At 46.6% G+C, this 27,664-nt stretch overlaps 1 protein-coding gene across 1 annotated transcript in view; it reads right to left on the bottom strand.

The window, feature by feature from the left end:
- cskl (c-src tyrosine kinase-like) overlaps window positions 1-27,664 on the bottom strand; it is a 38,317-nt gene extending 10,653 nt beyond the window's left edge. Inside the window, exons 1-4 of the mRNA XM_080538780.1 lie at window positions 27,547-27,664; window positions 4,103-4,183; window positions 3,103-3,216; window positions 2,578-2,690 (exon numbers count right to left, since the gene is read on the bottom strand). Of these exons, the coding sequence (XP_080394906.1) occupies window positions 2,578-2,690; window positions 3,103-3,216; window positions 4,103-4,117 (242 nt within the window). The 5' untranslated portion in view covers window positions 4,118-4,183; window positions 27,547-27,664. The remainder of the gene's footprint in view (window positions 1-2,577; window positions 2,691-3,102; window positions 3,217-4,102; window positions 4,184-27,546) is intronic.

Below are 27,664 nucleotides of genomic sequence, written 5' to 3'. Positions count from 1 at the left end.
GAGAGAGAGAGGGAGAGCACCCAGTCAGAGAGGAGAGAGAGAGAGCACCCAGTCAGAGGAGAGAGAGAGAGAGAGAGCACCCAGTCAGAGAGAGAGAGAGAGAGAAAGAGAGAGAACCCAGTCAGAGAGAGAGAGAGAGAGAGAGAGAGAGAAAGAGAACCCACCGAATCACAGGAGCACACAGGAGGAGCACTCAACCAATCACAGGGGCACACAATCAAGCAAACAGCATCTCTTCTAGGTTGGCTGTTCTATGGCCATAGGCCCTTCTACACTCGGTTGGCTGCAGACCTGTGTAAGACATTACATGTTAGGTGATATTTGTGATGTTCCTTATTCAATAAGAATGGGGGGAGAAGGACCGTGAGGGGGAGGAGAGGAGCGAAAGAAGAGAAGGAGAGAGAGGGGAGTGGAGATGGCGGGAAAGAGGAGGACAGTGGCAGTCTTATTTTAGTTTTTACAACCCAGCGGGATGCTGGGAGGCTAATAAATGCTTTTATATCAAGCAGACTTGATTGTCATGCTTTTTTACTGTCTCTTTTTATTGAGAAGCTACAGCTGGTTGAGAACTCCGCAGCTAGCCTCTAGCTAGCCTCTTGGCGAAAACAGGGAAGAGAGAGCATATAACCCCTGTCCTGCCTGCGCTGCACTGGCTCTGTGTCTTTTAGAGTTGACTTTAAAATGATTTGACTTGTTTTTAAGGCTCTTAATGGCTTAGCACCCCCATACATTTTACAGTCCTTGGTGTCCTATGTCCCCTCACGAGCCCTGGGGTCCTCTGAGGCAGGTCTTTTAAACGTACCGAAGGTTCCCCCAAAAGAAAATTGTTACAACAATTGTTGTTGTTGTTGTTATTATTATTATTATTATAATTTAGGGTGGGTGCTGCCCTGTGCTGTGTTCTCCCCGCTCAGTGCAGGGACACTAGTGCATTTCTACCACCAGGGAGCAGCAGTGAGAGCTATGTGAGGTCAGAAGAGCATCTTTCATGAGGTGTGGGTGTGGGGGCGCAAGACCACAGCTGAGATGTTATATCATCCAACGGGGAGAGAGAAAGGTGTGTGTGTGTGTTATGTGCCCAGCAGGTTTTGTTGAAACGACCTCAGCCATCTGACTGGCACCATCTCCGAGCCCTGTGAGTGATACAGCTGTGTGATGTCCACCCCCCTATTTTATACCATTTGCATAAGCCTCTCAGTTTTTTTCCCCCCTTGTTTGAAATAGCTGCCCTTCAAAGAGCCCGATTCAAATCTCACAGCCAGTTGGCCCCACCCTTAGTGGCAGCCACCCAGAGAGAGAGAGAGAGAGAACCAGAGAGAAAAAGATGTAGAGACAGTCTAGTTCTATTGTGTTAGTAGAGCAGCAGAGATACTGAGGGCTGAGACACACACACACACACACACACACACACACACACACACACACACACACACACAAACACACACACACACACACAAACAGCCATTTCTGATGATTTCCATTTATCTTCCAACCTTAAAGAAGATATACTCAGGGTTCGAGTTATAAGCTGAGCTTTGTGGGGGTCTCCAAAATAACAGTGCGAAATGTTCTCATGCACGCACGACACATTGTCCACATCTCCATTTCCAGTGACATCGCACCTGACATAAATAATCATGTATGCTCGTCCATGAATTGTGCTTTCATCTAATGTTATGCTACTACGGGAATCAAGTGATTTGACATTAGAAATGAATTTGTTTCATCTCTTGTGCAATGTGCTCTACAATCTGGGCACATGAATGATCGGATCGGTGAGTAGGGGCCAACTGTCGCGACATTCATCTCATTAAGTTTCATAATTGGATTCAGTTTTGTATAAGGCATCCTTTCTTTAGCGACAGTATAGGCTGCCCTGAATGAACTAGCTGTCTCCTTATACATACTGGAGGTGAGTTCTGCTACTTTCTTCGGAAGCACTTGCTTTTGTTTGAGCTCTGCTATTTCAACAGTTTCAACGTTAGGTGTCATAACAGGTGCAGCTGAATTCAAGTTTGGTTTCTTGGATGAAATCCAAAACTTTCCAGGCTTGTCGACTCGGTCGGCAGCAGTGGCCTTTTTTGGGGCGGCATGATAGCTAGCTACTGAATGTTTTCTTCTCAATAATCATGTTTTCACGTTCGCAAGCTCTCAATGATCATATTCTGCTGTTGCACAATATTCTACTGCGCCCCATAGTGTCTTGGTGGTAAAGTGCAGGCAGTCAAAGGCCTACTGTCATTCACAGGAGATTAATGCTGGTGCGCGTAGTTCTTTTGGAAAACGTGTTTATTTTAGAATATTTACCATATAAATAAATATAAATAATACTCATTACATTGACATTTTTGATCAAATAATGGTTGTGGTAATGTATTATTAGCGACCCCCACAGATGTATGATTTTACTGCTTCCATGGGAGCTCAGACCTTCCTTATGGGAGCTCAGCTCCCATTGGCTCCCACATAACTCGAACCCTGGATATACTCCATACATTTACCACACTCTGAAACCTAGGAAACCTGGTAACTTGTCCTAGGTAAAAACACAACATGCACACCTACTCGTGTACTTACGGCATGAGACTGAGTTTCCCTCCTGACTTCACTCCTTCCCTTTTCTGGACGTAGTTGGCAGGGATGGTGCCCTCGCGGCCCCCCGAGTTCCTGGCCTTGTACCAGTTTGGATCCTGAGACACGTGGAGGAAAAAGCCTTCATCACCACCTGGGTTACCAATGGTTAACACTTTACACACACACACGCACACAAACATGGCACAGGACACACGCATGGCACACACACACGGCACACACACACACACAGGACACACGCATGGTGCACTGCACACACACACATGGTGCACACACACACACACACACACGGCACACACAAACAAACACACACACACACACACACACACACACACACACGACACAGGACACACCCATGGCACACACACGTGCACGCACACGCACACACACACACACACGCAAACACAAACACGCACACACACACACACACGCAAACACAAACACGCACACGCACACGCACGCACACACACACGCACACCCACAACACACACACACCACTGCCTTGCTTACCCTGGTGACTCCGATGATGCTCAGCACATCTCCTTTACAGAAAGGCAGGTCCTGCTCGTTGGTGGACTGGAAGTTGTACTTGGCGACACACTCTGTGCCAGGCGACCACGGTACCTGGGGTCATGAGGGCAGAACAACACATGGGACGGCGCCACGGTTACGATGGGCAACAGTCTGACTGTCTTAACGGTCTGTCTGCAGGGTTAGCTTGGAAGCCTAGAGAGAGGTGGGGCTGGTTCAGCCTATATTGTGCTGTTCAATTCAAACCATATGAAATGTGTGTTCTGAACGGGGTTTATCTGCAGGGCTTCTAAGCCTAGTCTGCGCTGTGTGGAGTGTTTTAAGGCAGCTGTCGAACTTCAAACGGCTCAGAGCCACTGTTCTCAGTCACATGCAAAGAGATAGAGTACAAAGCAGCGTGCGTGCGTGCGTGTGTGTGCGTGCATGCGTGTGTGAGTGCGCGTGAACAAACAGAGAGACTGTCCTCACATAACCTGAGTTATTCCTGAAGCAATTCCCAACTCAACGTGCCTGATAACAGCATCTGACTGGAACACACTTCCCTCAATTATTTCATGATAGGCGTCAAAGAGTCAGAGTGTGTCAGGGAGGGCTATGTACTGTTCTCTGTCAGGAGATTAGAGGCAATTGGATTGATAGGCAAATCGGAAGGCTGAGGATGCAGGGGAGATGGTAATCGTGTTGGGTGCCCATTGCTGGCACTTGAGAAGCAACAGTTCAGTCAGTCAATAGCAAATGTGACAGTAAGAGGGGTGCAGAGCACTTAGATTAGTAGAGGTGCGTGTGTGTGTATATATACCTATATGTGTGTGCTGTGAGTGTGCAGTGTGTGTGTGCTGTGAGTGTGGAGTGTGTGTGTGTGTTGGCACTTGTGCGTGTGTGTACAGTGTGTGTGTGTGTGTATATATATATATATATATGTGTGTGTTGGCACATGTGTGTGTGTGTGTGTGTGTGTGTGTGCTTTTGCCAGCCTCACCTGGATCCCAGACATGGTGGAGGGAGGTGGGGCAGCAGGCGTCCTCTGGCTGGCGTCACTGGTCAGCTGGGACCATCAGAGCTGCAAGAGGAGGAGAGGAGACAAGTCAACAATCACGCTCACCTGGACCGCACCACGCTCACCTGGACCGCACCATGGTCACCTGGACCTGGACGGCATCACCAACACTGAATTCACTGAGGAACATCAGAACGCTTTCGCTTTAGCTTTTAACAACGCCGTTGGCGATCTAAGATATCGTTCATCATTACTAAATATCGATTTATTGTTGCAACACAACATGCCGCAATATGGCGCAATAGGCCTGGTGGTCAGCCGGCAAGAGAGTGCCACACTCAAACAGTCAGCTGTAACTCCGGTAGTTTTTTTTGTTGTCAACTCAAATCGCTGTGATTATGAATACACACAACACAAGCCCTGCATGCTATTAGAATATATGACACCAGAATGGAACAGAAGACAAAAGACAGCGTTCTTCTCTGTGTATCCGGCTGTGCTGCTCTCAGACAGGGTTGCCAGATGGGATTGGCAATTTCCAGCCTAACCACAGTCTAAAAACCGCTAAATCCACCAAAATCAACCCATCTGGCAACCCTTCTCTCAGAGCTCGTGGTTTCCCTCTCAAGGTGACCTTCCCAGGGAGGGGATGGCAGGGGAGGTGATCCGCCCTCCCAGGGGAACACAGAGGAGCCTCTCTGCTGTCTGCACTCTAAACAGCCACACTACACTACAGTCAACAATATCATGTGACGATTAGCTCTATGCACTGTAGTGTGTGTGTGTGTGTGTGCGTGTGTGTGCGCACACGCGTGTGTGTAACAGGCAGAACACAGCAGATGCCTAGCCTGAGGAGGGTTTCTAGTCAAGTAAGGCCAGAGATAGGCCTAAGGCAACACACACGCACGCACGCACGCACGGACACGCACGGACACGCACACACACTCGACATGGCGTGGTCTGAATCACCACAGGAGGTTACGCCACCGACTGCTTCTCACGTCCTTCCGACTGGCCGAGAACAGGAAGTGAGGAAGAAAAGAAAATCATGAAGAAGGGGGAAGTAAGTGGCTGACGCATATTTTCCGATGGGTTTGGGGGGCGGGGCGGGGGTTGGCTGTTGGTGGGCATGATTTGACTGTGCTTGGTGAGAGACACAGTGGGAGTGGTTGTTGTGATGGCTCTCTCCTCTCCTCTTTGCTCATGTTCGGAAGTAGCCTGCTGGTGGTGGTGGTGGTGTTCATGTTGAGGAGGTTTTTCCATGGCTTGCTTTTTTGAGGTCTACGGTCAGGCTGTTGTTTTAAGCATTGACCGGAGGGCTATAAATCACTATTTGCACTTCTGGTTAGATGCTAAACTGCATTTGGTTATCTGGTACTTGTACTCTGCAATGACAATAAGGTTTAATCTAATCTGATCTAAATACACACATTTGATTAAATGATTGATTGTTACACACCAGATGTTTCAGAGCAACATACACTCACCAAACACTTTATAAGGAACACCTGTACACCTTCTCAGTCATTCGGGTGGTGTAATGGTGTGGGGAATGTTTTCTTGGCACACTTTGGGTGTGTTAATACCAATCAATTATCGATGCCACAGCCTATTTTAGTATTGCTGACCATGTGTATCCCTTCATGGCCATATGGTACGCATCTTCTAATGGCTACTTCCAGCATGATAACGCACCGTGTCACAAAGCAAAAGTCGTCTCAAACTGGTTTCATGAACATGGCAATGTCCAGTGTTCTTCAGTGGCCTTCCCAGTCACCGGATCTGAATCCAATAGCGTACCTTAGCGATGTGGTAGAACGGGAGATTCACAGCTTGAAAGTGCACCTAAAAAATCTGCAGGAATTGTGTGATGCAATCATGTCATCATGGACTAGAATCTCAAAAGAATCTCCAACATCTTGTGGAATCAATGCCACAAAGAATTGAGGCTGTTTTGAGAGCATAGGGAGGCCCTAACCACTACCCAGTATTAGTATAGTGTTCCTAATAAAATGCACTGTGTGTATACTTCATGGTAATCCAATGCTCTCTTGAGTGCTATGAGTCTGGGCTACAGCAGAATTGTAGTCCCTTTAAATGACGTTTATCGATATCCAGGGAGGGTCGGGTTCACTGATCCCTTCCGATACAGTGCATCAATCAGGGGAGACTCAGAGGCAGAAATCGGAGAACAGGCCATTCCTCATTCCAGTGCACTACACACAATGAGCACGTCCTCCGATTTCTACCTCCATCAGCCTCCCCTGGTACAGTATGAATGGCCATACAGCAAAGCGTGTCATATCCTGTGTTGAAACAGGAAGTTGCCTAATTGCTGTCGCGGATCTGTATGCAAACGGACGGGGCCGAATATAACCTCTCTGGCCGACCCGGAGGACGTTTGTCCGGTTAGCTTAGCGCTGCGCTCCGTAGCGCGGCAGTGTCTGCCAGGGCTCACCAACACCCACAGCCCAGACTCACCAACAGACAGAGATGACAAGTCAAGTAGGCCTAAGTGAACGCTATTCCTCTCTCCTCTCGGCAGCGAGATATGCCTGGGAGCTGTTCGAGTCAAGAGACTCGACAACACAATGTTCATATTTATCTTATCCGTGTGTAGGTGTCAGACAGTGTTGAGCTGTCATACTCCATCACTAGAGGCCTTGAATGGGCTTGTGAAGGGAGACCTACAGTACAATGCAGAGTCGGTGGGGGAAGCCAGGCATGGTTTGACTCAAGGTCAACAGGCAATGGAATAATTCTGACAAAAGAAACCGGTTCAATTCCAGGAGCCGTGCAGTGAAGCACACTTGGGTCAAACGCTCACAGAGGAGCTTGCCAACCCACTCAGCAGGAAGGCTGAAGTTCACCTCAGACACAACGGAATAACCTTTTCTCCCTCCCTCCCACTCACCCTCTCTTTCTCTCCTTTTTAAAATATGTACACTACCGGTCAAAAGTTTGTATTGGAATTTACACAGTTTAATGTCTCAGTACACTCTGAAATTAAAGCATAGAACAAATAAACAATTGGAGATAATAAAAAAAAATCATGGAAGTGTTTAACACAATTTAATCTACATTTTGGACTCATCAAAGGAGCCAGGAAATCTAATATTTTTCAGAAAGTTCTTCCCAACAGTGTTGCAGAAGTTCCTACAAATGTGTTGCACTTGTTGGTTGCTTTGCTTCCACCCTTCTGTCCAGTTCATCCCAAACCAGCTCGATGGGGTTTAAGTCTGTAGATTGTGCTGGTCATTCCATGATTTGGTTCCCAATGATCATGCTTACATGATCCAATACCGCCTTTTCTTCTACGGTAGTGTTGACATAGCCTGGAGGTATGTTTTGGGTCATTATCTTGCTGTAGGATGACCCCCTGACCAACTAGGTGTAGACCAGAGGGTATTGCATGGCACTGCAAAATGCCATGGTAACCCTTTTGGATCAGGGTGTCATTCACTCTGTCTGGCTTAATTTACTTCCATTGCTGCAGAAAAGCTGTCAGTTGTTAACCCATTACCTGTTCCCTGAAAAAGGCATTTTTTATAACTCTGAAAAGTACATTATTTTTCAGTTGTTGGTAAACTTTTTCTTTAACCTCTGGCAAGTTTACAGCTTACCTTTGTTCTATTTCAGGTCATTCACTGGACCTGAACTGCTTAAATAAAAAAACAGAAAAAAATTGGTGTTTTAAAACCTTTGAACTGTGTGTGTGTGTGTGTGTATATATATCTTTTTATTTTATTTTATTTTTTACAGTGGCCCTGCTGCTGCCACTGCCATGACAACCTGCTTAGTAACGTAACACAACCCAGTGTGACCTACCTCAATCATAACACACCGTTTAGGCTATTTCCACACTATGTCCACACACACAGAACCAAGATGTGCTGTGGAGGCAACGGCACACTTCATAGTTGTAACAGTAAAAAAAAAAAAAAAAAACATCTCACTAGCCTGACACTCTTCTTTTTGCCGTCTCGTTGTTAGAGAACAAACGTATTCCCCAGAGTCAGTGTGCAAAGAACAAAATCATCTCTGAGCCGAGAATCATCTATCAGGACCCGTCTCTTCTGTCTTCATCTGGCCGGGGTTGAAGGAACGATAGTACGGTAGAGCTTGTTATTTACTCTGCCGGTGCAGCGGTAAAGAAAGACCCAGCAGGGCCACAGAGGAGCGAGGCGTGGGAGATAGGCTAGCTGCTGCAGGTCAGCCAGTCTTAACTGAGGATCTCCAGAACGGCGGCCTTACGGAGGTGGAGAAGGACTAAGAGGGCTTCAGCCCTGAGCGTCACTCAGGGACCTCCAAGGCATCCACGGGCAGTCAGAGAGTTGTGACTCAGAGAGTTGTGACCGGCCGAGGGTGTAAAAAGATGGGAGTCTCTGTGCACTCAGGATCGGTGCATAATTTATATGTATTCGCTAAGCGCTCGGTCTCAAGGCCTTGATCTGGGAAATGTGCTATGACGACCAAAAGCTGAGAGGAATAAATTGAAATGGTACACTGATCCTGAGTCAGAGTGGGCCTTGCCATGCCTTCCTTTTTCTTTTTTTATAGTGTTACTCTTCATCTGCAGCCCAGCTTTCAGTTAGGCAATGCAACAGATCACATTAGGCGACTACAGTGCGAGATAAGAAGACTATCGCCAACAACATCATGTTTGTGTGCGGTCAAGCACTATCCAACGGCTGCATGTACTATATATAGCCGACTATGCAAAGTCTTCTTCAGGTACAGAGTGAGATCACCAGTTGCCTGTGTGCGGTGCGCTCTACTTATTGTTTTCCTATGGCTGTGGCCGGCCAGCTAGTCAGGGGCTAACCGTACTACATCATACTACCAGCCTTATCGGGAATTTACTGTGTGTTATTGCCTATTGTGTTCGGTTATTAATCTCTATTATTTATATCCTCATGTTAACACAGCACTGTCGAGAGGTTGCTTGTTACAAGCATTTCATTGTACATCGGCATCCTGTGCATATGATACAGTAAATAAACTTTGATTTACACACAACTTCCTCTCGCACACGCAATCTATGTCTGGATATACGACACCCGTATGCTAGTGAGGGACTGTACGAATGGTGCTGGGTGGCCAGGTAGAGGAACCTCTTCAGCAGTGTTCAGTTTCTCTACTGTATATTAACAATGACAACATTCTTCCATCTTCTAGCATTATGACTGCCAATGGCCCCTGGCCTGAGCAGAGATTACTTTTCTTGCGATGACTGATAGATGATTCACTTACTTAGACAAACATGACCATAACGGTGCACCATTTTTAGGGCATTTCTGCTTTATTGGAATAGAGACAGTAGAGATTGACAGGAAGGATGGGTGAGAGAGAGGAGGGATGACATGCAGGATATGTTGATGGCCGGAATCGAACCGGGGACCCTGCGATTCCATGGCTGATGCCTTAGTGTTCTACGCCACCAAGCGCCCCTGTGGCACTGCTTTTGCAGTCGCAGGCATTGCCGTTTTGTGAGTGATAAGCAAGCCACCACTGCCTGTGGGCACTGTGCAGTTTAACGTTGTTGCACAGTGTCATGGTCAACGGCTGAAACACAAGACTAGGTGTTGAGGTGGCGGTGTGCTGCGCTTGCAGGCTACACACTCTGGTTCGGCACAAAGTTGGTATTGTAGAGTTTACTGGCAGCAAACAAACGGGGAGAAATATGGAAATGTGACCTACACGCTATGCAAATACATAGCAACAGCTCACACAACACGACGCTCACACACACACAGACACACACACAGAGTACTGTACAGGCTCCAGGCTCCGCGGAGCAGCCGTCTGATGATGACGGGGAGAGACAACAAGCAAGCACTCGTTCTGTTCATAAAACAGATCCCACTACTACATCATTTCATTAAACTTCTGACTCCATGGCTGTTGTTAACCCCATCATAGATATTATTATTATCATTAAATTACATTCATCAATGTATTCGTTATACAATAATAAGCTCAAAGAGCATAACATAAAAATAAAAATAAACTAGAACAACATATATAACCATCATAAATGCTGCAATCAAAGTCTATGTCTAGGAGGAAAGGTAGGCCGATCTTAAGGGCAGCTTTAAAAGCCCTAACATTCTGAACAGCCATTAGATTGTCATTAGTATAGTATCATACAGTGGTGTGCCGTCAGGGCCAGCAAGGCCTTCTCTGCTGGCCTAAACATCATCAGAATATACATTTTATTTAATATATTTTTTCCACAAATATGTATTAATGATTCCCCATAGTCTATTCTCTTCATTTCATAGCTTTCCTCTTGGTTGCGCTGCTTCCAGTCTCCAATTGAGATTTGGAGGGCTGGCCTTTATGTTAGAGCTTTTATCCAATCAAAATGTGTTGCTAGGGGGCTCCCAAATCTGCCCGCCTTCACAACAGACGGTGCCGCGAATTCGACCTGTAACTTAACGTTGGAACGAGAAAACCTGTGGCGTTCCTAGTAAACCTACGTAGATGCGAGCAAAATCAACAACGGCGCCTGCTGGAAGGCTCAATCTGATGTCAGCACCCAGCACGTCTTTTGATTGGATACGCACTATTGAGATGCGTAGCAAGGTAATTTGCGTATCTTTCTACCGTCTGCAATCAGCTACAATGGCGGAAGGGGGAGAAGAGGCAGATGTGGTGGCAGATCTTAAAACAACGCCATTTTCTAGAAGAACTTTCCAGGAAAAGATAGACATTATCAGAGAACGGCCAACCCCGACTCTTGCGAGCCTTTCTCAGCGGGGAAAAGGGTTTGTCCGGCACTTTCAGATCGCTAACTACGAGCGGTACCCCTGGCTCACAGGCTCCGAACGGCACTGCAAATTGTACTGCTGGCAATGCCTGCTATTTGCAACAGATCGATCGGGTGTTTGGAGCCACACTGGTTTTGCAAACTTGAGTTGTCTAACCAAGGGAGCAACGAGACACCAAAGCACGGCTGGGCACTTACAAGCAACGGTGCTTTTGAACACCTTTGGGGACACTCGAGTGGATTTACAGCTCAACGAGCAAGTGCGCAGGGAAACGGAGCTTCACAACGAAAGGGTGACCAAAAATAGGGACATACTGAAAAGACTGATCGATTGTGTCCTGTTTTTGGGTAAACAAGAACTTTCATTTAGGGGACATGATGAAACCTCCGAGTCCACAAACAGAGGGAACTACGTTGAGCTTCTTTCTTTTCTGGCTGAAAACAACCCAGAATTACATTACCACCTGTCCACAAACAAAGTGTTTACTGGGACGTCAGGCAAAATACAAAACGACCTGATTTTTGCTATTTCTGAAGTGATGGGAGAAGAGATCAAAATGGAGATTAAAAGGGCACCCTTTGTCGCTATTATGGTGGACGAGACGACAGACGTGGGTAATGTAGCACAGCTGGCACTTGTCCTGCGTTATGTGACGGACACAGGTGTCAAGGAGCGGTTTGTCAGATTTGAAGACGTTACAAGCGGCAAGCGAGCTGATGACATTGCCGCTCTTATTTTACGTTTCTTGGAGGAATATGAATGTAGCCTGGATAAAGTTGTGGCACAGTGTTTTGATGGTGCAGCGGTCATGGCATCTGGACTAAATGGGGTGCAGGCTAAAGTTAAGGAGAGGGCACCTATGGCCTTATTCATTCACTGCTATGCACATCGACTCAATTTAGTACTGACTCAAGGGGCCTCAAAGCTTAAAGAATGCAAGGTCTTTTTTGCCAGCCTCAATGGCCTTGCAGCATTTTTCTCCAGATCCCCTAAGCGCACCCAACTGCTGGATGACATTTGCAAGCGTCGTCTTCCTAAGGTTGCACCAACGCGGTGGCAATATACCTCGAGATTGGTCAATGCAGTCTTTGAGAAGAGAGTTGCCCTCAAGGAGCTGTTTGACCACATACCAGAACATCATGATGAGTATGATGGGGATACTGTGCTTAGCGCTCAAGGATTTCATGCACGTCTGGATGATTTTGAGTTTTGTTTTTTGCTTGAAACATTCAATGATATTTTTAAGCATTCAGATGTGCTCTTTGCCATACTCCAGAAGCAAACATTGGATGTGCAATTCTGTCTGACCAGGGTGAACGAGTTCTGTGACACAATTGAGCGAGAGAGGTGCCGGTTCAGCCAAATCTACGAGGACACAGCGCGCATCTCAAGTGGTCCGAGCGCACGCAGAGGCCCACGTACAGCACAAGGAGATCGCGCACACTACCAACAGCTCCACAGCAATATTCTGGACAACATTCTTTGTCAGATACGGAACAGGTTCCAAGACCACGAGAAGTTAATGTTTCTCTCCCTCCTCGACCCCCAGCACTTTCAGACCTACCGGATGAAATTCCCGCAAACAGCCTTCTCCAGCCTAACACAGAGTCACGGAACACTGTTCGATCTGTCCCGGCTAAAAACAGAACTGACTGTAATGTATGCCATGACCGATTTTGAAGGGAAAAGTCCGACTGATCTCCTTCATTTCCTTAAGCAGAAAAATCTGAGTGAGACCATGGGGCAGCTTTACAGTTTGGCATGTGTGGCAGTGACCATCCCTGTGTCCACTGCTTCGGTCGAGCGGTCATTCTCGGCCTTAAAGCGAATTAAAACGTATGCCAGAAATGCTACTGGACAGACTCGGCTTTCAGCATTAGCTTCCATGTCAATTGAAAAGCACTTATTGATGGAGCTGAAGCGTACAGATAAACTCTACAACAGAGTAATTGAAGTATTCCTGAGGAAAGAAAGGAGGATGGATTTTGTTTTCAAATGAAGTTGTTTTGGTGAGTACAAAGCATTTTATTTATTTTTTTATTTGTATATATTTTTGTCATTTTATTTCGTTATTTCATTTTATTTTCGTTTCAATATTAACGAATTAATATATAGGTAATTAAAATTCATTTTATTTTCGTTTCAATATTAACGAATTAATATATAGGTAATTAAAATGACAAATATAGGCTTATAAAATAAATGTTTGATGCGTCTGTTGCAGGTTGCAAGAGATGTGGAGATTACGTGGGTGGCGCACGTGAATCAGCTGTGCAGTAAAAGTACTCAAGGAGACTTGTTGAATTGTTTTGTCACGTTTCTTGACGATAAAAGTGCCTTTTATTTAAAAGTTTTGACAGTATCCAAGCGAAGCGATCTTAAAGATCACACTCTTCATTGTAAATGCGGATTTATTGATTAAAAATGCTGTTGTTGTACTTGTCTGATTATGTTAAGGTGATGCAACGCCCGGTTATACTGTGTTTCTGTCTAGTTTCTAGAGCCATGGCGTCATAATGATGGTATTAAGAGGTAGAATAATTCAGGTAGGACTGTGTCGGACATCACTGAAGGCCTAGGTGTGAAATGCACCGCCCGCCACTGGTATCATATGTGATTAGCACGGAGTCTATCTGTCTAGCAGTAGTGTAATAGGAATCTGACGTGATGTCACACTGCATGGAGTAGTATGCAAATCACGAGTGCTATGTGCACACACACACACACACACACACACACACACACACACACACGAGGTAACACTATACTGAGGCCAGTGTGTAAACAGAGTTCACAGTGAGGGTGTTTGAGGCAATGCTCTGTGTGGGTGTGTTTGTGTGTGTGTTTGTGTGTGTGTGTGTGTGTGTGTGTATGTGTGTGAGGAGTGGGAGAGGAGTCCCCCCGCAACGCACTGACTGACAGCAGCACTGGGCTAACCGCTATGCTAGATGCTAACATGCTCCAGTGAGCTGCAGCGTCAGACATGGCTGGTTGGACCTATGCGACATGATAACGTGCTCCAGTGAGCTGATGGGGGGGGGTACTGTCAGACTGTGAGGGCCTGGCTCTAGCCTGTGTGTGGTGTGGTGTGGTGTGTGTGTGTGTGTGTGTGTGTGTGTGTGTCTGACTGTCTAACTCCCCTGGCTGGCAGCAGGAACCAGGAAAGGGGACTCCAATTAGCGCTAGCGTGGCGAGACACGATGTGCCCTGCGATAGAGCAGGCTCCGAGCAGACTCTCATCGGCTCCTCGGCCCTTTTCATCTGGCGAACTCTTGGTGCCACACCGTCACATGGCATGGCACCGCCACGGGGCAAGGGTGCTGGCAGCCCCCCGTCCCCTGTAGGACAAGCTATGGGTGTCTCCTTATAGGTCAGATGAACCTTCTCTGGGCACACGCTGGGTTCTGCCTGAACGTTCATACTACTACTACTACTACTACTACTACTACTACTACTACTACTACTACTACTACTACTACTACTAATAATAATACATTAGACTTATATAGAGCTTTTCTAGACACTCAAAGACACTTTACAAACTGAAAAGATAGAGTAGTAAAATAAAAAGAAACAACGCCAGCGTGCTCTCTCGACCGGCATTTTTTGAAAAGTGATCATATCATATCAATCATATCTACTAACCACTGTTTACCAAGTAGGCTATTCTACATAACACTACATAGTTAGTAACCACACTACATCAGCTGACTTTTTAGAGCCTTCTGTTTCTGAATGCTATGCAACAACACAACAATTTCAACACACTGCCTCGTCATTTGTCGAGAGAAAGCGTCGTCTGTGGGTAGCTGAATCATGTTGTTCACTGGAATTGGGTTTTTTCTTCCTCTGCAGCTCTGCCCCCTTTCCTGCTCCATCGAATTGTGGGACTGAAATTGGAAGTCATTTCCTGAGTAGTGTGTGCAGTGAATTCACACGACGCTGAAAGGTGAATTTAGCATGACATCCTGTCGTTTTAACCACGTCTGTGAGTGCTGCATGCAATGCATCCTGCAAAAACGTAGTTAAAAAGCAGACTAAACGGGTCATAGTATGAGCTTTCAGGCAGGCACCCAGTTTCAAAATCTCACCATTAAACCACTCTCAGTACAATCCCCTCTTCAGTCAGGTGGGGCTGAGCTGCATAGGGCACAGCCACACAGTCACACACAGACACACACACACACACACACACACACACACACACACACACACACACACACACACAGACGCACACACACCCTCCACTGCTATAAAAAGCATTCCCCAGCACTTGATTACAGGGAAGCCATAACACAAAGATAAAAGCGCAACAGAGCATGATCTCTCCTCTATCTAACAGCCTCCTCTCCTGAGACGTCCACAACGGAGGAGAGACAATCATCTGAACGGGGCAAGGAGGTGAAAGATTTGGTTCCCTCTGTTCTTCTGAGAATGGGAGAGATGCTCTGAGTCATCATGTGGTGTGATAGGAGGAGAGAGGGAGGGAGGGGAGGGCAGGGAGAGTGAGTGGAAGAGGGGAAAGACGGGAGAGAGAGAGGGGGGGAGGACATCACGACGTCCCCTGCACTCGGCTCCTCCAGCTCATTAAACAGTGCGCCTGGCTCTGCCATCTGCTGCACGCCACCTTCTCCTCTCCATCCCTCTCTCCATCCCTCACTCTCCATCCCTCAGTCCGCTCCGCTTCTGCTAGACATGGTCCGCTTCTCACAGTCCCAGAGAAACGTCTGGAACCATCTGCTGTTGTTCCCGGGTTCTTCTCTTCTCTTTCAGCGGATGGACAGATGAAAAAAACGGGCTGAGAGAGAGAGAATCCCAACTTCAGAGGTACTCCTGTTCACCTCCCCGTGCTTCCTGCCAGCTGTCCTCCATGCATGCTGTAGCCCCACTGGCAGCTGAGCTCGCCCTAACAGAGCCCTTCCTCTGAGCCCATCGCTAGTCCCTAGGCTGCTAGGCCGCAACAAGTTCAACACACAGGCCTCCTACGTCCAACGTACGACCGTGCCGCGACAAAAACGCCCAGCTGAACACAGATGGTTGAGACGGAAGAGCTTATGTTTTTTTTTCAGTGGCCATCTGTGACCTACTCTGATCAGCTATAGTAAGGTAGAGTCTTATTATCCAATGTAGGCTAATAGCCTAGATATAGAGGCCTAAATCCCCAATTCCCTCTGAAGAAGAAGAAAGAAAGGGAGTATGTAGTGCATCTCACACAAGATGGACTGGCAGCAGCATTGTGTGCTTAAGTATGTCATGTAAAAGAAATAGAAGAAGGGGGTTGATTTGTGCAAATGTGTGTTTTTGACAGCAGAAAAGAACATGAGGCAGCAAGAGAATACCCCTTGAGTTCTGAAGCTGTAGAGGCGGACGAGAGAGAGAGGGAGAGAAAGAAAGAGAAGAGGGGGGGGGTCTATTGTGTGAGCAGAGCAGCAGAGGCACCGAGGGCTTTGGTCACAATCTCAGCACACACACACACACACACACACACACACACACACACACACACACACACACACACACACAGGCAGTTTGCTCATCTCGTGCTATTTATATCTTCTGAATATCCGGGTAACGGGAGACCACATTCATTTTCATGATTTCAGACATTACAGAAGTCGTGTGGTTCTTTCTCTGTGTGTGTGTGCGTGTGTGTGTGTGTGTGCGCGTGTGTGTGTGTGTCTCCCGCGAGGGAGATTCTCTCTGCCGAGAGGCTTTCAAATCAGAGACGCAACAAAGGAAATGTGGGCAAACAGTTGAGGTGGATGTGGGTGTGTGGGGGGTTTAAACCTCCAGTTGTCTCCCGTGTGTAGAGGGGGAGGAAACTGCAGGCAGACAGTAGCAGGAGACAGAGGACTACCCTTGGAATAGAGACAGAACTAGAGCATGAGCCGTGAAAGGGGATTTGGGAGGCTGAGAGGCAGGGAGATGGGTTGGGCATGGCTGGACTGGGCTGGCACCAGGAACAGAGACAGGAGGCTAGCCTGCCTGGGGTAAGTCCTGGGAGTCGGTGATTCACCCAAAGAGAGAGTAGCGTGGCTGTGCTGTGTTGTGACAGGCTAGTGGCATACGGAGGTGACCCACCCTGCTGCTGTCTGCGACACCCAGAGAGGGAAGAAGGGGAGTCTGTCTGTCTGCCTCTCCTCATCCTAGCCTGCCTTTCTGCACCAGCCGGGCACACGTGACACGACAGCTCCAAATGCACACTACTGCCTACTGCCTACTGCCTACAGACACGGGCAGAAAGAGGCAGAGGAGAGAAGAGGGCGGAGAGGAGGGGAGGTAGAGGACAGAAAACAGGAGACGGAGAGCCTCATTAGGCTACCGACAGCTATGAAAGGGTACTGACTGGTACCATATGCTACGTTAATTTGTAGTGACTCTACACGTCTCCCAGCTGTCAGATGGAACAACCTGTTATGGTCCTGTTTAAGGGGCTAATGATGACTCCCGGCCTGGCCAACACCAACGTCAGGGTCCTCCCCAAAGAACGTGAGTGAGTGTTCACGTTGCGTCACGCCGTGAACTTTTCAGTGCCACCGTGTAAACATTACAGGGCAAATTAAAAACTACTGATATTTTAGTAATGATAGTTACCTCCTATCTTGGATCGCCAACGACATAAAAACTAGAGTCGGGTTCTGATAACACAATCCAGCGCCACGCTGTTCAAAAAGAAACGTACATCCATGCGAACGTACGTCCGTCACGTGAGTAAAACCAAGCGCCAGCGAGGAGGGGGGAGTGAGGAGCGGCAGAAGGAAAGGCGAAGGGCAGACAGAGGAGAAGAGAGGGAGGGGAAGAGGATGGAGGGGTTGTGGGGGGGGACAGGCAGGAGGGAGAGAGGTGATGGGGTTAAGGACCGGGCCGTGGAGTAGTCAAGGTGGCGGGGGTGTCAGGTGAGCCGCTGCTGCAGAGGATTCGCGCCGACACTAAACGTGAATAATGGAGGCCCCACCCCCGCGGCGATCGCACCCCTATGCCAGCGCTGTGAATAATTAATCCCTCATCCTCTTCCATTAGCACCCCTGAACAGTGGCGAGTATGCTCTCTCTCTCTCACACACACACACACACACACACACACACACACACACACACACACACTAGCGTAACCAGCATTTATTATTATTTATTTTTATCTCTTAATTTTAACCTTTTTCTGAGTCTTCAAACATAAAAGAAACACTGCAATAAGCACAACGATTGAAACATAATTCATTTTAATAAAGCCACGTCATGGGGATATGGCTGTTGTTTCAGATAAGAGGGACAGACAGTGCAAGTCCTAGAGCTTCAGGTCAGGGATTGTGAGTGTGTGTGTGTGTGTGTGTGTGTGTGTGTGTGTTTGTGTGTGTTTGTGCTGACGTGTGTTTCATCTCTCCATCTCCCACTACATGTGCCCTAGATTCACAGCCCATATCACACATGATATGCAAACATTTTGACAGACACACACAATTCTGCCAGAACAAACAAGCAGACGCTAGAGCACTCGTCGTATTCAGTTTATTTTCTTCAACTTGTTGTATGAGCTGCAACGAGCATCCTCAAGGCAAGCTATTCATAATAAATCACACCCAAAGTACGGCACAGGTCTCCCACAGCAGAGTGCCTGCCTTCCCCAGTCAAGGACAAGGGCCAAGAAACACAAGTCTTCATTAGTGTCTGAAGCACCAGTCATTAAAGAGGCAATCTGTAATTGGTATTCATTTTGATATATATATTTTTGTTTTACTTTTAAATGAATGATATAGCCATTGCTTTTTGAGGAATATAACTTAGAAATGCCTCATGAGCTTAGTTCAACTGTCGTACCTGATAAGAACCCGAAATATTAGCTTGTTTTACAAGGCAATTGTAAACACTGTATAGCTTCAAAACATGGTTAAAACATATAGGCTAATTGTTCTCAAGAATGGCCAATCCTTGCGTTCATATCTCTGTCACACTGTTACACTGAGGAACATCATCACTCTTTCACTTTAGTTTTTAACAATGTCGTTGGCGATCAAAGATCGTTAAATCATCAATCATCAATCAGTTAAAAGATTATTACGAAATACATAACATAGTGTAATTTGCTTTGACATGTTGACATAGTGGCGCCGCCAAGTTCACAGCATGGTGCAGAAACACTCTTACATTGTTTGGGGAGAATCCTGAACTGCACATTTGAGAGGACGACCTAGTATAGTGTGTAGTGTGTAGTGTATAGTGTGCAGCGGCCGTGAACACGGAACATCAGCACAGAACTGATGACTTCATCTTCGTAGGCTGACAAATGGTGTGTGCATCAAGGGGCCCCATTTTGTCTGGCCTGCATAAAGGGAGAACATCAGAGATAAGGTGAGCAAGAGACAAGTGTGTGAGTGAGATAGGGGGACAGAGAGAGAGAGAATGAGATAGGGGGACAGAGAGAGAGATAGAGGGAGAGAGAGAGAGAGAGAGAGAGAGGGAGAGAGAGAGAATGAGATAGGGGGACAGAGAGAGAGAGAGAGAGAGAGAGAGAATGAGATAGGGGGACAGAGAGAGAGAGAGAGGGAGAGAGAGAGAGAGAGGGGGAAAGAGAGAGAGGGGGAAAGAGAGAGAGGGGGAAAGAGAGAGAGAGAGAGAGGGGGGGGGGGGAAAGAGAGAGGGAGAGAGAGAGAGAGGGGGAAAGAGAGAGGGAGAGAGAGAGAGGGGGAACGAGAGAGGGAGAGAGAGATATGACGGCTCTCTGTGGAGAATTTCTGCAAATGCAGTGCAAATGTTTGCAGAGGCAGCAGCTCTTCCGGAAAGCTAAAGGATCTGCGGAGTTCAAGTACAAAAACCTACACACACACACACACACACACACACACACACACACACACACACACGCACGCACGCACGCACGCACACCATGCATGGAGGGAGGTGGCCGGGGCACAAAGTCAATGCAACATCAAAAACCTATTTGCATTTCCAACCTCGCCTATAATTGAACCTCTGATGGTCCAACACAAAGCACTGCACTCATCATCTCTGCACTCTGCATCTCTGCACCAGGGTCCCAAGCCAGGTCTCCCGCATGGAAGCCATCCATCTTAGCTCCCTAAGCTAAAGCCAACAAATGAGCTCAAGGCGCTCAGGACTCCAGGGTCTCAGGTAAGGTTACTGATTAAGGTAGATATGTCTATTTTATTAAATGGATATTAGGCTATAGGTTGACCAGGCTGGCCATACCAGGGGCAGACAGCTCAGAGGACAGACATACAGGACAGACATACAGACACTACAGGGCAGACATACAGGACAGACATACAGACACTACAGGACAGACATACAGACACTACAGGACAGACACATGAGCCAAGGAGGGGAGATGAAAGTAGCAGGTTGTGGCAGTTGGATGTCACCTACACAGGCCAAGAGGGATCTGGGTACAGACTAGGGTTGGGCGGTAATACCGTATACTGCGGTATTTGAAAATAACAACGGTGTCCGTTTCAATACAGTCAATGTGCGCATAATAAACGCCTAAAGAGTGTTTGTCCAACACCATTGTCTGTGTGGTTGAAGACGCTATGAAAGTGATGACAGAACTTTTTGTCAACAATGTAATTTGTCAAATAAATAACCTGTAAAATAAAACTATTTATGAGCGATCATAATCGTGTTTCATAAGAAGGATAAGCGATTCACAGCACTCGTTTGCCATAAAACATTTTGCACTTTGTACTCGGGTGAGTGTTGGCATTGTTTCCCATATTTTTAGATCTGTTTATTTATTTATTTATTTCAACGTGGACAGTGTTTAACAGGTTCGCGGAAAGGCCAAAGCTAGGGCACCAGCCGCTGTCACAAATTCATCATATGAAATTGGCGGCTCCCTACAATGTGATTTACATCAACACGGTTACATTTGGGCAAGGTTTAGGCTAACGGTGTCAGAAGTTGGATACCGCCCAACCCTAGCACAGACCACCCATGCAGGAAGCACACTCCGTCTAAACACACCCACATACGCAGCATGGTAATAGCTATGCTAATCCTGACCCCAAACATTTACCCAAGCTCTACCCAGACTAGCCTCAATGAGGCCAATTCCGAAAACAAATCAACAAACATCTTTCTGGGGTCACAAACATGCAGGACGGCTGCCTGGTACATTCCTGCATTCCCCAAAGGCTCAGAGAAGTTCTGGAGAAACTGGAGACGTCAGGGATTTATTTTCCCAAAGAGCTGACCCTTACCCTAGGGCCCGGAAAGCTGTATGTGTGTGTGTGTGTGGCTTATTCCCCTAACAGGAAAACGTTTTAAAATGCATGAAAAAGTATTAAACACAATGAGGCCTATTTCATTTAACATAAGCAATGAATGTTATGAATGACAAAATACACATTTACATCCCACAACAAGATTTGTCTTTGACATTGGAACAAGGACAGGAGGACCAACACGTTTGTGAGAAATCACCCTAATACAGGACAGCAGGGTTGCCAGTCAAACAGCAGACGACCACACCATCAACACTCACCCCACTTCCTGAATCAGCTACATTTAGACACAGGAAACTGAAGTCGCTCGACTCAACATTGAAGACACTCCAGTAGCGAAGTGTGAAGTTGTAATGGCTCACTGGTAATAGCCTAATAATAATAATAATAATAGGCCTAATAGGGACTGTAAATAACAGCCTAGGCATTTGAATACCACACAAATCACTCCGGTGAAGGACTGGCAGAGACTTGACAGACTTGACCAACGGCCCTGCACCATTGCAGTCCAATGCACCATTTAGCTGACGCTTTTATCCAAAGCGACTGTGAGTGCAATACATTTTTCTTATACAGTGCCTTCGGAAAGTATTCAAACCACATGTTATAGTATTATTATAGACATCCTAATCTACACAGCGTGTAAGATTCCTATACAGAGACCCTATAAAAACAAAGATATTAGCCTAATCCCGAAATCACATGAACTATTATCCGTCTATTAACTATTATTCGCTTTGTCATTCTGTGGCATTGTGTGTGGATCCATTTTAAACAAAATTTGGAAACAGCAGGAAATGAACCCACAACCTAAGCGTTGTCCGCGCCGTGCTTTACCAACTGAGGCACGGAGGACCATAGGAAACAATCAATAGGCCTAGATGATGCAAGTTCCTCTTGGTGCCGAGAAACAGCCCTGTGTCTCGGCACTGAACCTTGGCTGGTCGTGCTCAGGCGAGGACAACAGCCTTTGGTCTCATTAGATTAGATTATACGACAGTTAGTTCCAACTAAATAATTTGATTGGACAAGAGGCATTCCATGGGTGCCGATATACAGTATAACAGCACTGGGACTTTTAACTATATGTATCACTCCGCCGCACAGGTGTTACTATAAATGACCGTTAATTAGACTACCTGTGTTCAGGTTACTAGGCAACAGTCCAGTTGAAGTTCATTTGCGGAACTATTTTTTGTTGTCGGAGCCAAAATAAATGATTAAATAAACAAACAAATCATAATCTGTTGTCGCTTATTACTGTTAACTAATAAATGGTGCTGTAGAACTGTTGTATAAAAGCAATATCACACTTGAGGTCGTGCTGTTATACTGAATATCAGCACGGCTGTGATTTGGTCGTAGGTACGAAGCCGCAGGCCGAGTACCGAAGACAATCAGTATAACAGCACAACCTCAAGTGTGATATTGCTTTTATACAACAGTTACAGATATAACAGCACGATCTCAAGTGACCTCAAGGCACAGGGTCAGCCAGTCACTCAGCGCCCCTGGAGCAATTAGGGGTTAGCCTAAGTGCCTTGCTCAAGGGCACACCGGCAGTGGTAAAACCTTAGATATGATGCCAGCAACCCTTCAGTCACCAGCTCACATGCAGCTCGCTCCTGAGGCGGGGATTGAACCAGCGACCTTCCCATTGCTAGCCAGCCTCTCTAACCTCTAGGCTACCTCCGCCGCTGCTGTATAGGACAGCTGCTGAGTGAAACATGCATCATTAGGGTCAAAGGTTGCTAAGAAGACAAAATCTCTTTAGCTAAATCAAATCTGTAAATATCCTCTAAGAAAAAGTGAACAGCTATTCCGGCATCAATATCAAAGTGCTAAAAAGAAAGCTTCTTGTGAACAAGGAGAGAGATGCGGAAGCACCATCTATTGATCTCTCTTAGCTCTTGCAAGTGTCTACCAAACAATTACAGCAAATTCCTCTTTCACTGATGCTCATTGTTATATGATCAGTACAAGTTGTCCTAAATTCCATCAGACACCAGATGAAAGTGGTGATCGTTTTCCCACTGAGACGAGTCATCATCAATGATGTTTTATTCAAACAGAGGTCAGTCACAACAACAATGTAGCTCCAGAGAACCCCTCTCATCACGGAGTTAATCAGCAACAGGCAACACAACTTAGGTTCTTTTTTAATTTAAGCTCATAAAATCCAAATGTTGCTATCATCATCCACCACCCTGCTCCTTTGAGGGAAGTGCAGGGACAACCCCGGCCAAAGGACACAGACAGGCATATCGCCCCTGCCAGTGACTTCCTGCTTCTCCAGTGGCCACAGGGCCAGATAAGCTTCCGCCTTTGTGCAGATGTGACGACACACCACCACTCCTCACCAGATGTCCCCGATCTGAACCAAATCTAGTTCCATACAAGTCTGTTGCCAAACGACGGGGGGTCAGCCAGTGTTCATCAGGTCTGCCAGCTGTAACAAAGCTCCTCTGCCTGGCTCCAGTCTCAGTCGGAGGAGGAGGAAGTGACCTTCTGTTCCCATCGGCTGAAATTTATCTTGTGCTCATTAATTCAAATCAGCTCCCACAAACACAAAACCTCCGACTGAAGCCGTCCAAAGCCTAACATTTGAATAATTAATGGTGGCAACCTGATGTTTCACACCGCAGGGGAGAGGGGGGAGGCGCTTTAATGGTTTTCCTAAGCAGGTCTTGTCTGAAAACAGGAATGGAAATTGTAGTAAGAGGGGCACAAGCATAGGCCTACTACGTCGTTGAGGTGACTTGGAACCCGGGTCTCCCGATCCATGTCTGATTGTTCAGCTGTGGAATGCTTCCTAGCGACCACTGCATCTAAACGACCACTTCCAATCATGTTGAAAATTATTACTGCCTGGGATCAGGAAACGGTGCGAGTCGCAGCTCTTCGAGTCAGAGAGCCAGAGGAGCTGCAGCAGAGGCTGTCGGTTGGCGCGGTCGAGTTAACACTCCTCCTCATCCCTCGCCCTCACATCTGGGTTCCTGCAAAAAAAACATCCACGAGCACGCGCACAAAACACCGGGGTGGGGTTGCAGAGACAACGACGGACTGTCTCACACTTTTACAGTAACTGGAACCTCCCTAAAAACACACTTTACCAAAATAGGGTTTTCAGTTTCACAACAGAGGATCTTTGATAGATGACCTTCAAGAGGATGTGGTCTCACGCACGCCACACCTTAGGGAGCTACTCTAATCAGTTTATCTGGGTCTGAGTGGTGATTCTCAGGAGTGAGTGAAGTCTCTCCTCAGAGAGAGTCAGGCCCGCGGCTCTGTTCTCCTTAGGAGAGCGCTACTGCCTGGATCCCTATGAAGCCACTCAAGGAACAGGCTGCCTGGCCGCCCGCTGCCCAGATGGAGCGCGCCCACTGTGTTTGTGGCCCAGACGGCAGCCACAATGCCCCTATTCTGCTGGGCGGTGTCCGGGGGGCTGGAGGGGGGAGGGTCTCGTTTGTGGGCCCCAGCACCACTCCGCAGCGGCCAGACGGAGCCAGAGACATGGGGGAGACACAGAGGGAGAGAGAAAGGCTGTGGCTCTCTGCCACCTCCACTCTGATGAACATTGCGTTCGTAGTCGTACAGACGTAAAATTAAAATTAACTGATTTTAACTGAGTGCTGGGGCTATCTCAATGACAGAGTCATCGGAGGTTGGAGTTCTAACAGCGTAATATCTAAAAGCTATTTACATTTTAACCATTTAGCAGACACTTTTATCCAAAGCGACTTACAATTAGAGATTACAGGGACAGTATCCCATGAGTAACTTAGAGCTGTGTCTTACTCAAAGTGGTGGTGTTCCCAAGGTGGGATTTGAACTCATGACCTTCTGATCACCAGCCCAACTCACTATCCACTACTAGGCCACCACTACCCCCCTAGACAGAAAGAGAGAGAGAAGCTACTCTTGCCCTAACGCAGACGATACCCACGCTCACATATCCCACAACAGTTACACCCCCCAGCACAGTCCCAGGCAATAACCAAACCTGGAACCATTCATAAACCCCACAGTACTACTCAGACAGTACTCTCAAAACGACATCACAACATCAAAAACGACATGGCCTGCCAGCCAGCCAGACAGACAGTGCTGCATTCAATCCCCATAACTTCACACGTCTACACATGAATGAAAAACATTTGAGAAAGAGATGTTCAGAAGAAAAATACGAGAGAGAGAGAGACTTGAGGCAACTGGTTAAGTCACAGTAGTCTTTAGGCGTCAAATGTCTTACCAGAGACAGACAGCATATGTGAGAGTGTGTGTGTGTGTGTAGGCTCAGAGCAGTCAAGAGCACCATGCTAAGTGTGTAAGCTTAGCTCAGAGCCCAAGGTAAGCCTGTAGCACACAGACTAGTCTCCAGCTCCTCATGGCTGCTTCTGCCCCCCACACACACACTGATGGATCCTTCTAACCAAAGTCCTGGAGAACAGAGATGAGTTTGAAACCGACACCTCTGGCCCTCTTCAGCCTGCCCTGTCCAGTGATTAGTCTAATCTCCCGCCAATCAATCCATTGAGGAGGGAGAGAGAGAGAGAGAGAGAGAGAGAGAGAGAGACATATTGATTGAGGAGAGGAGAGGAGAGGTTAGCGGTTTGAGTGGTCGATTTCTACATGCGTGGCTCTGCCTCAGTAGATGGCTCTCATCGTTCTCAGAGTCCAAGAGATGAGAGCTGTTCTGTCTGCACTCCCCCAGCCCACCCCCCTACTGCACAGGCCCCAGGTGGGCTTGAATTACATTTTACATCGCATCATTGGCATTTAGCACTTGGATATAGACAAATACATTTGTCTGTAAGTGAATCATCTATCCATCAGTCATCGCACGAAAAGTAATCTCTGCTCAGGCCAAGGGCCATTGGCAGTCATAACGCGAGAAGGAAGATTTGTTTGTTTGTTAATATACTGTAGAGAGAACTGAACAGGGGGGGTGGGGAGGGTTTCAGTAGGGACAGTTAAAGAGGACTTCACTTCAACATGGCAGCAGATGGGGTAGGCTTAACAGACACAAAATACAGACCACCAAATATGTTGCCGTCTGGTTTCCTATGTTCCCCAGGTAATACTGGGTGCCAAGACCGAGTATCCTCAACATCTTGATAACAGATTTCTCTAATGGAAACCCCACAGCTATCATGCTCCATTTCACCCAGATGATTAAGACGGGCATTTGTGCATACATGTTCACTCTACAGAATGCAACAAATCTACATTTTGTTGTATGATGTACAGTGTACACAATGTCTCCCAAGATATCGAGATCAAGAAGTAATAGGAATCAACACAGGTTGCTCCATATTAATGATCATCCAGAACAATGAATCAAATGGTATTTCATTTGACCATTGTGCCTCTTACCCCAGACAGTAGGCCCATCTCAAATGCCACAATGGCACAATGGTACATCACTACATTGCTGCAGAAAACCTGTCATTTATATTGGGTCGCAGTGTTACTGTGAAGCAGACCACAGCATGCTTATGGCATACATGTGCGTTGCAATATTTGGTGAGCTTAGAATTATAAGGTTCTATCTCCGTTTAGGGAAGTTCAGAGATATTGAGCGTCAAAGTTGTTACATTCCATTATGTTTTGTGAGATGGAACCTTTGTATTTTATGAATTACAAACTCAAAAATGTCAACATTTAAAAAAAAATAACACCACACAGGCATTAATAAACACCTAATGGATCAGATTATGTAGAAAACTCAATTTTGACAAAAATTGAGATAGAACCTTATAATTCTGACGTCACGATTTGTGTCCAGTTCTCGACACGCTTGTGTGCTTCACTCTGTCGCAACATGGAACAAAACACACCAAGGCTGGCACAGGATCACAAGTTCACCTGTCACACACACACATGACATGACCACCATGACATCAACAAACACTGCACAACAACACACGGACACAGCAATCAAACGGATAAAAGAAGAGAAAGCTTGTAGTCTTGTAGAGGGAAAAAACGATACACATTCATTTGGCGTGACCATCCATACTGTCAACGTTATGCACCAGGGTCCAGGGACACACACACACAATCAACAATGCAATTCAGACCTACATATTTTTTTTTACTTTAACACATACTTCAATGCAATGGTTTTACAATGAAATCTGGCATTATTGGTGACGCTGCCATGATGGGGACATCCAAAACACAGGAGGAGACAAAAAAAACTAATCCCCATTTCTTGAAAACCCCAAAGAACGTGTTGTTATATTTTAGCGGAAAGAAGTCCAAGTGTGCTAGAGAAAAAAAACAGTTTGACCACATAACAAAGTAAACCCCTTCTGTCATTTTCTTTCATTTCTCGGCGAACCTTTCCTGTGCAACAGCAGCACAGCGCCACAAAGAGACAAAAACACACTGAGTAATATGCACCAACTCACCGTACGATATCACTTTGTGTTGACCAGATGTCTTTACGGTTTAAACGGCGGCCATGAAGATGATGGCTGTTATATTGCGAGCATCCAGTTTGTCTGCCGTAGGCTACACTAATGTGAC

The sequence above is a fragment of the Nansenia antarctica genome (genome assembly GCF_963989245.1).
Source record: "Nansenia antarctica genome assembly, chromosome: 9".
Lineage (NCBI taxonomy): Eukaryota > Metazoa > Chordata > Actinopteri > Argentiniformes > Microstomatidae > Nansenia > Nansenia antarctica.
This window is presented reverse-complemented; position numbering and strand designations above follow the sequence as displayed.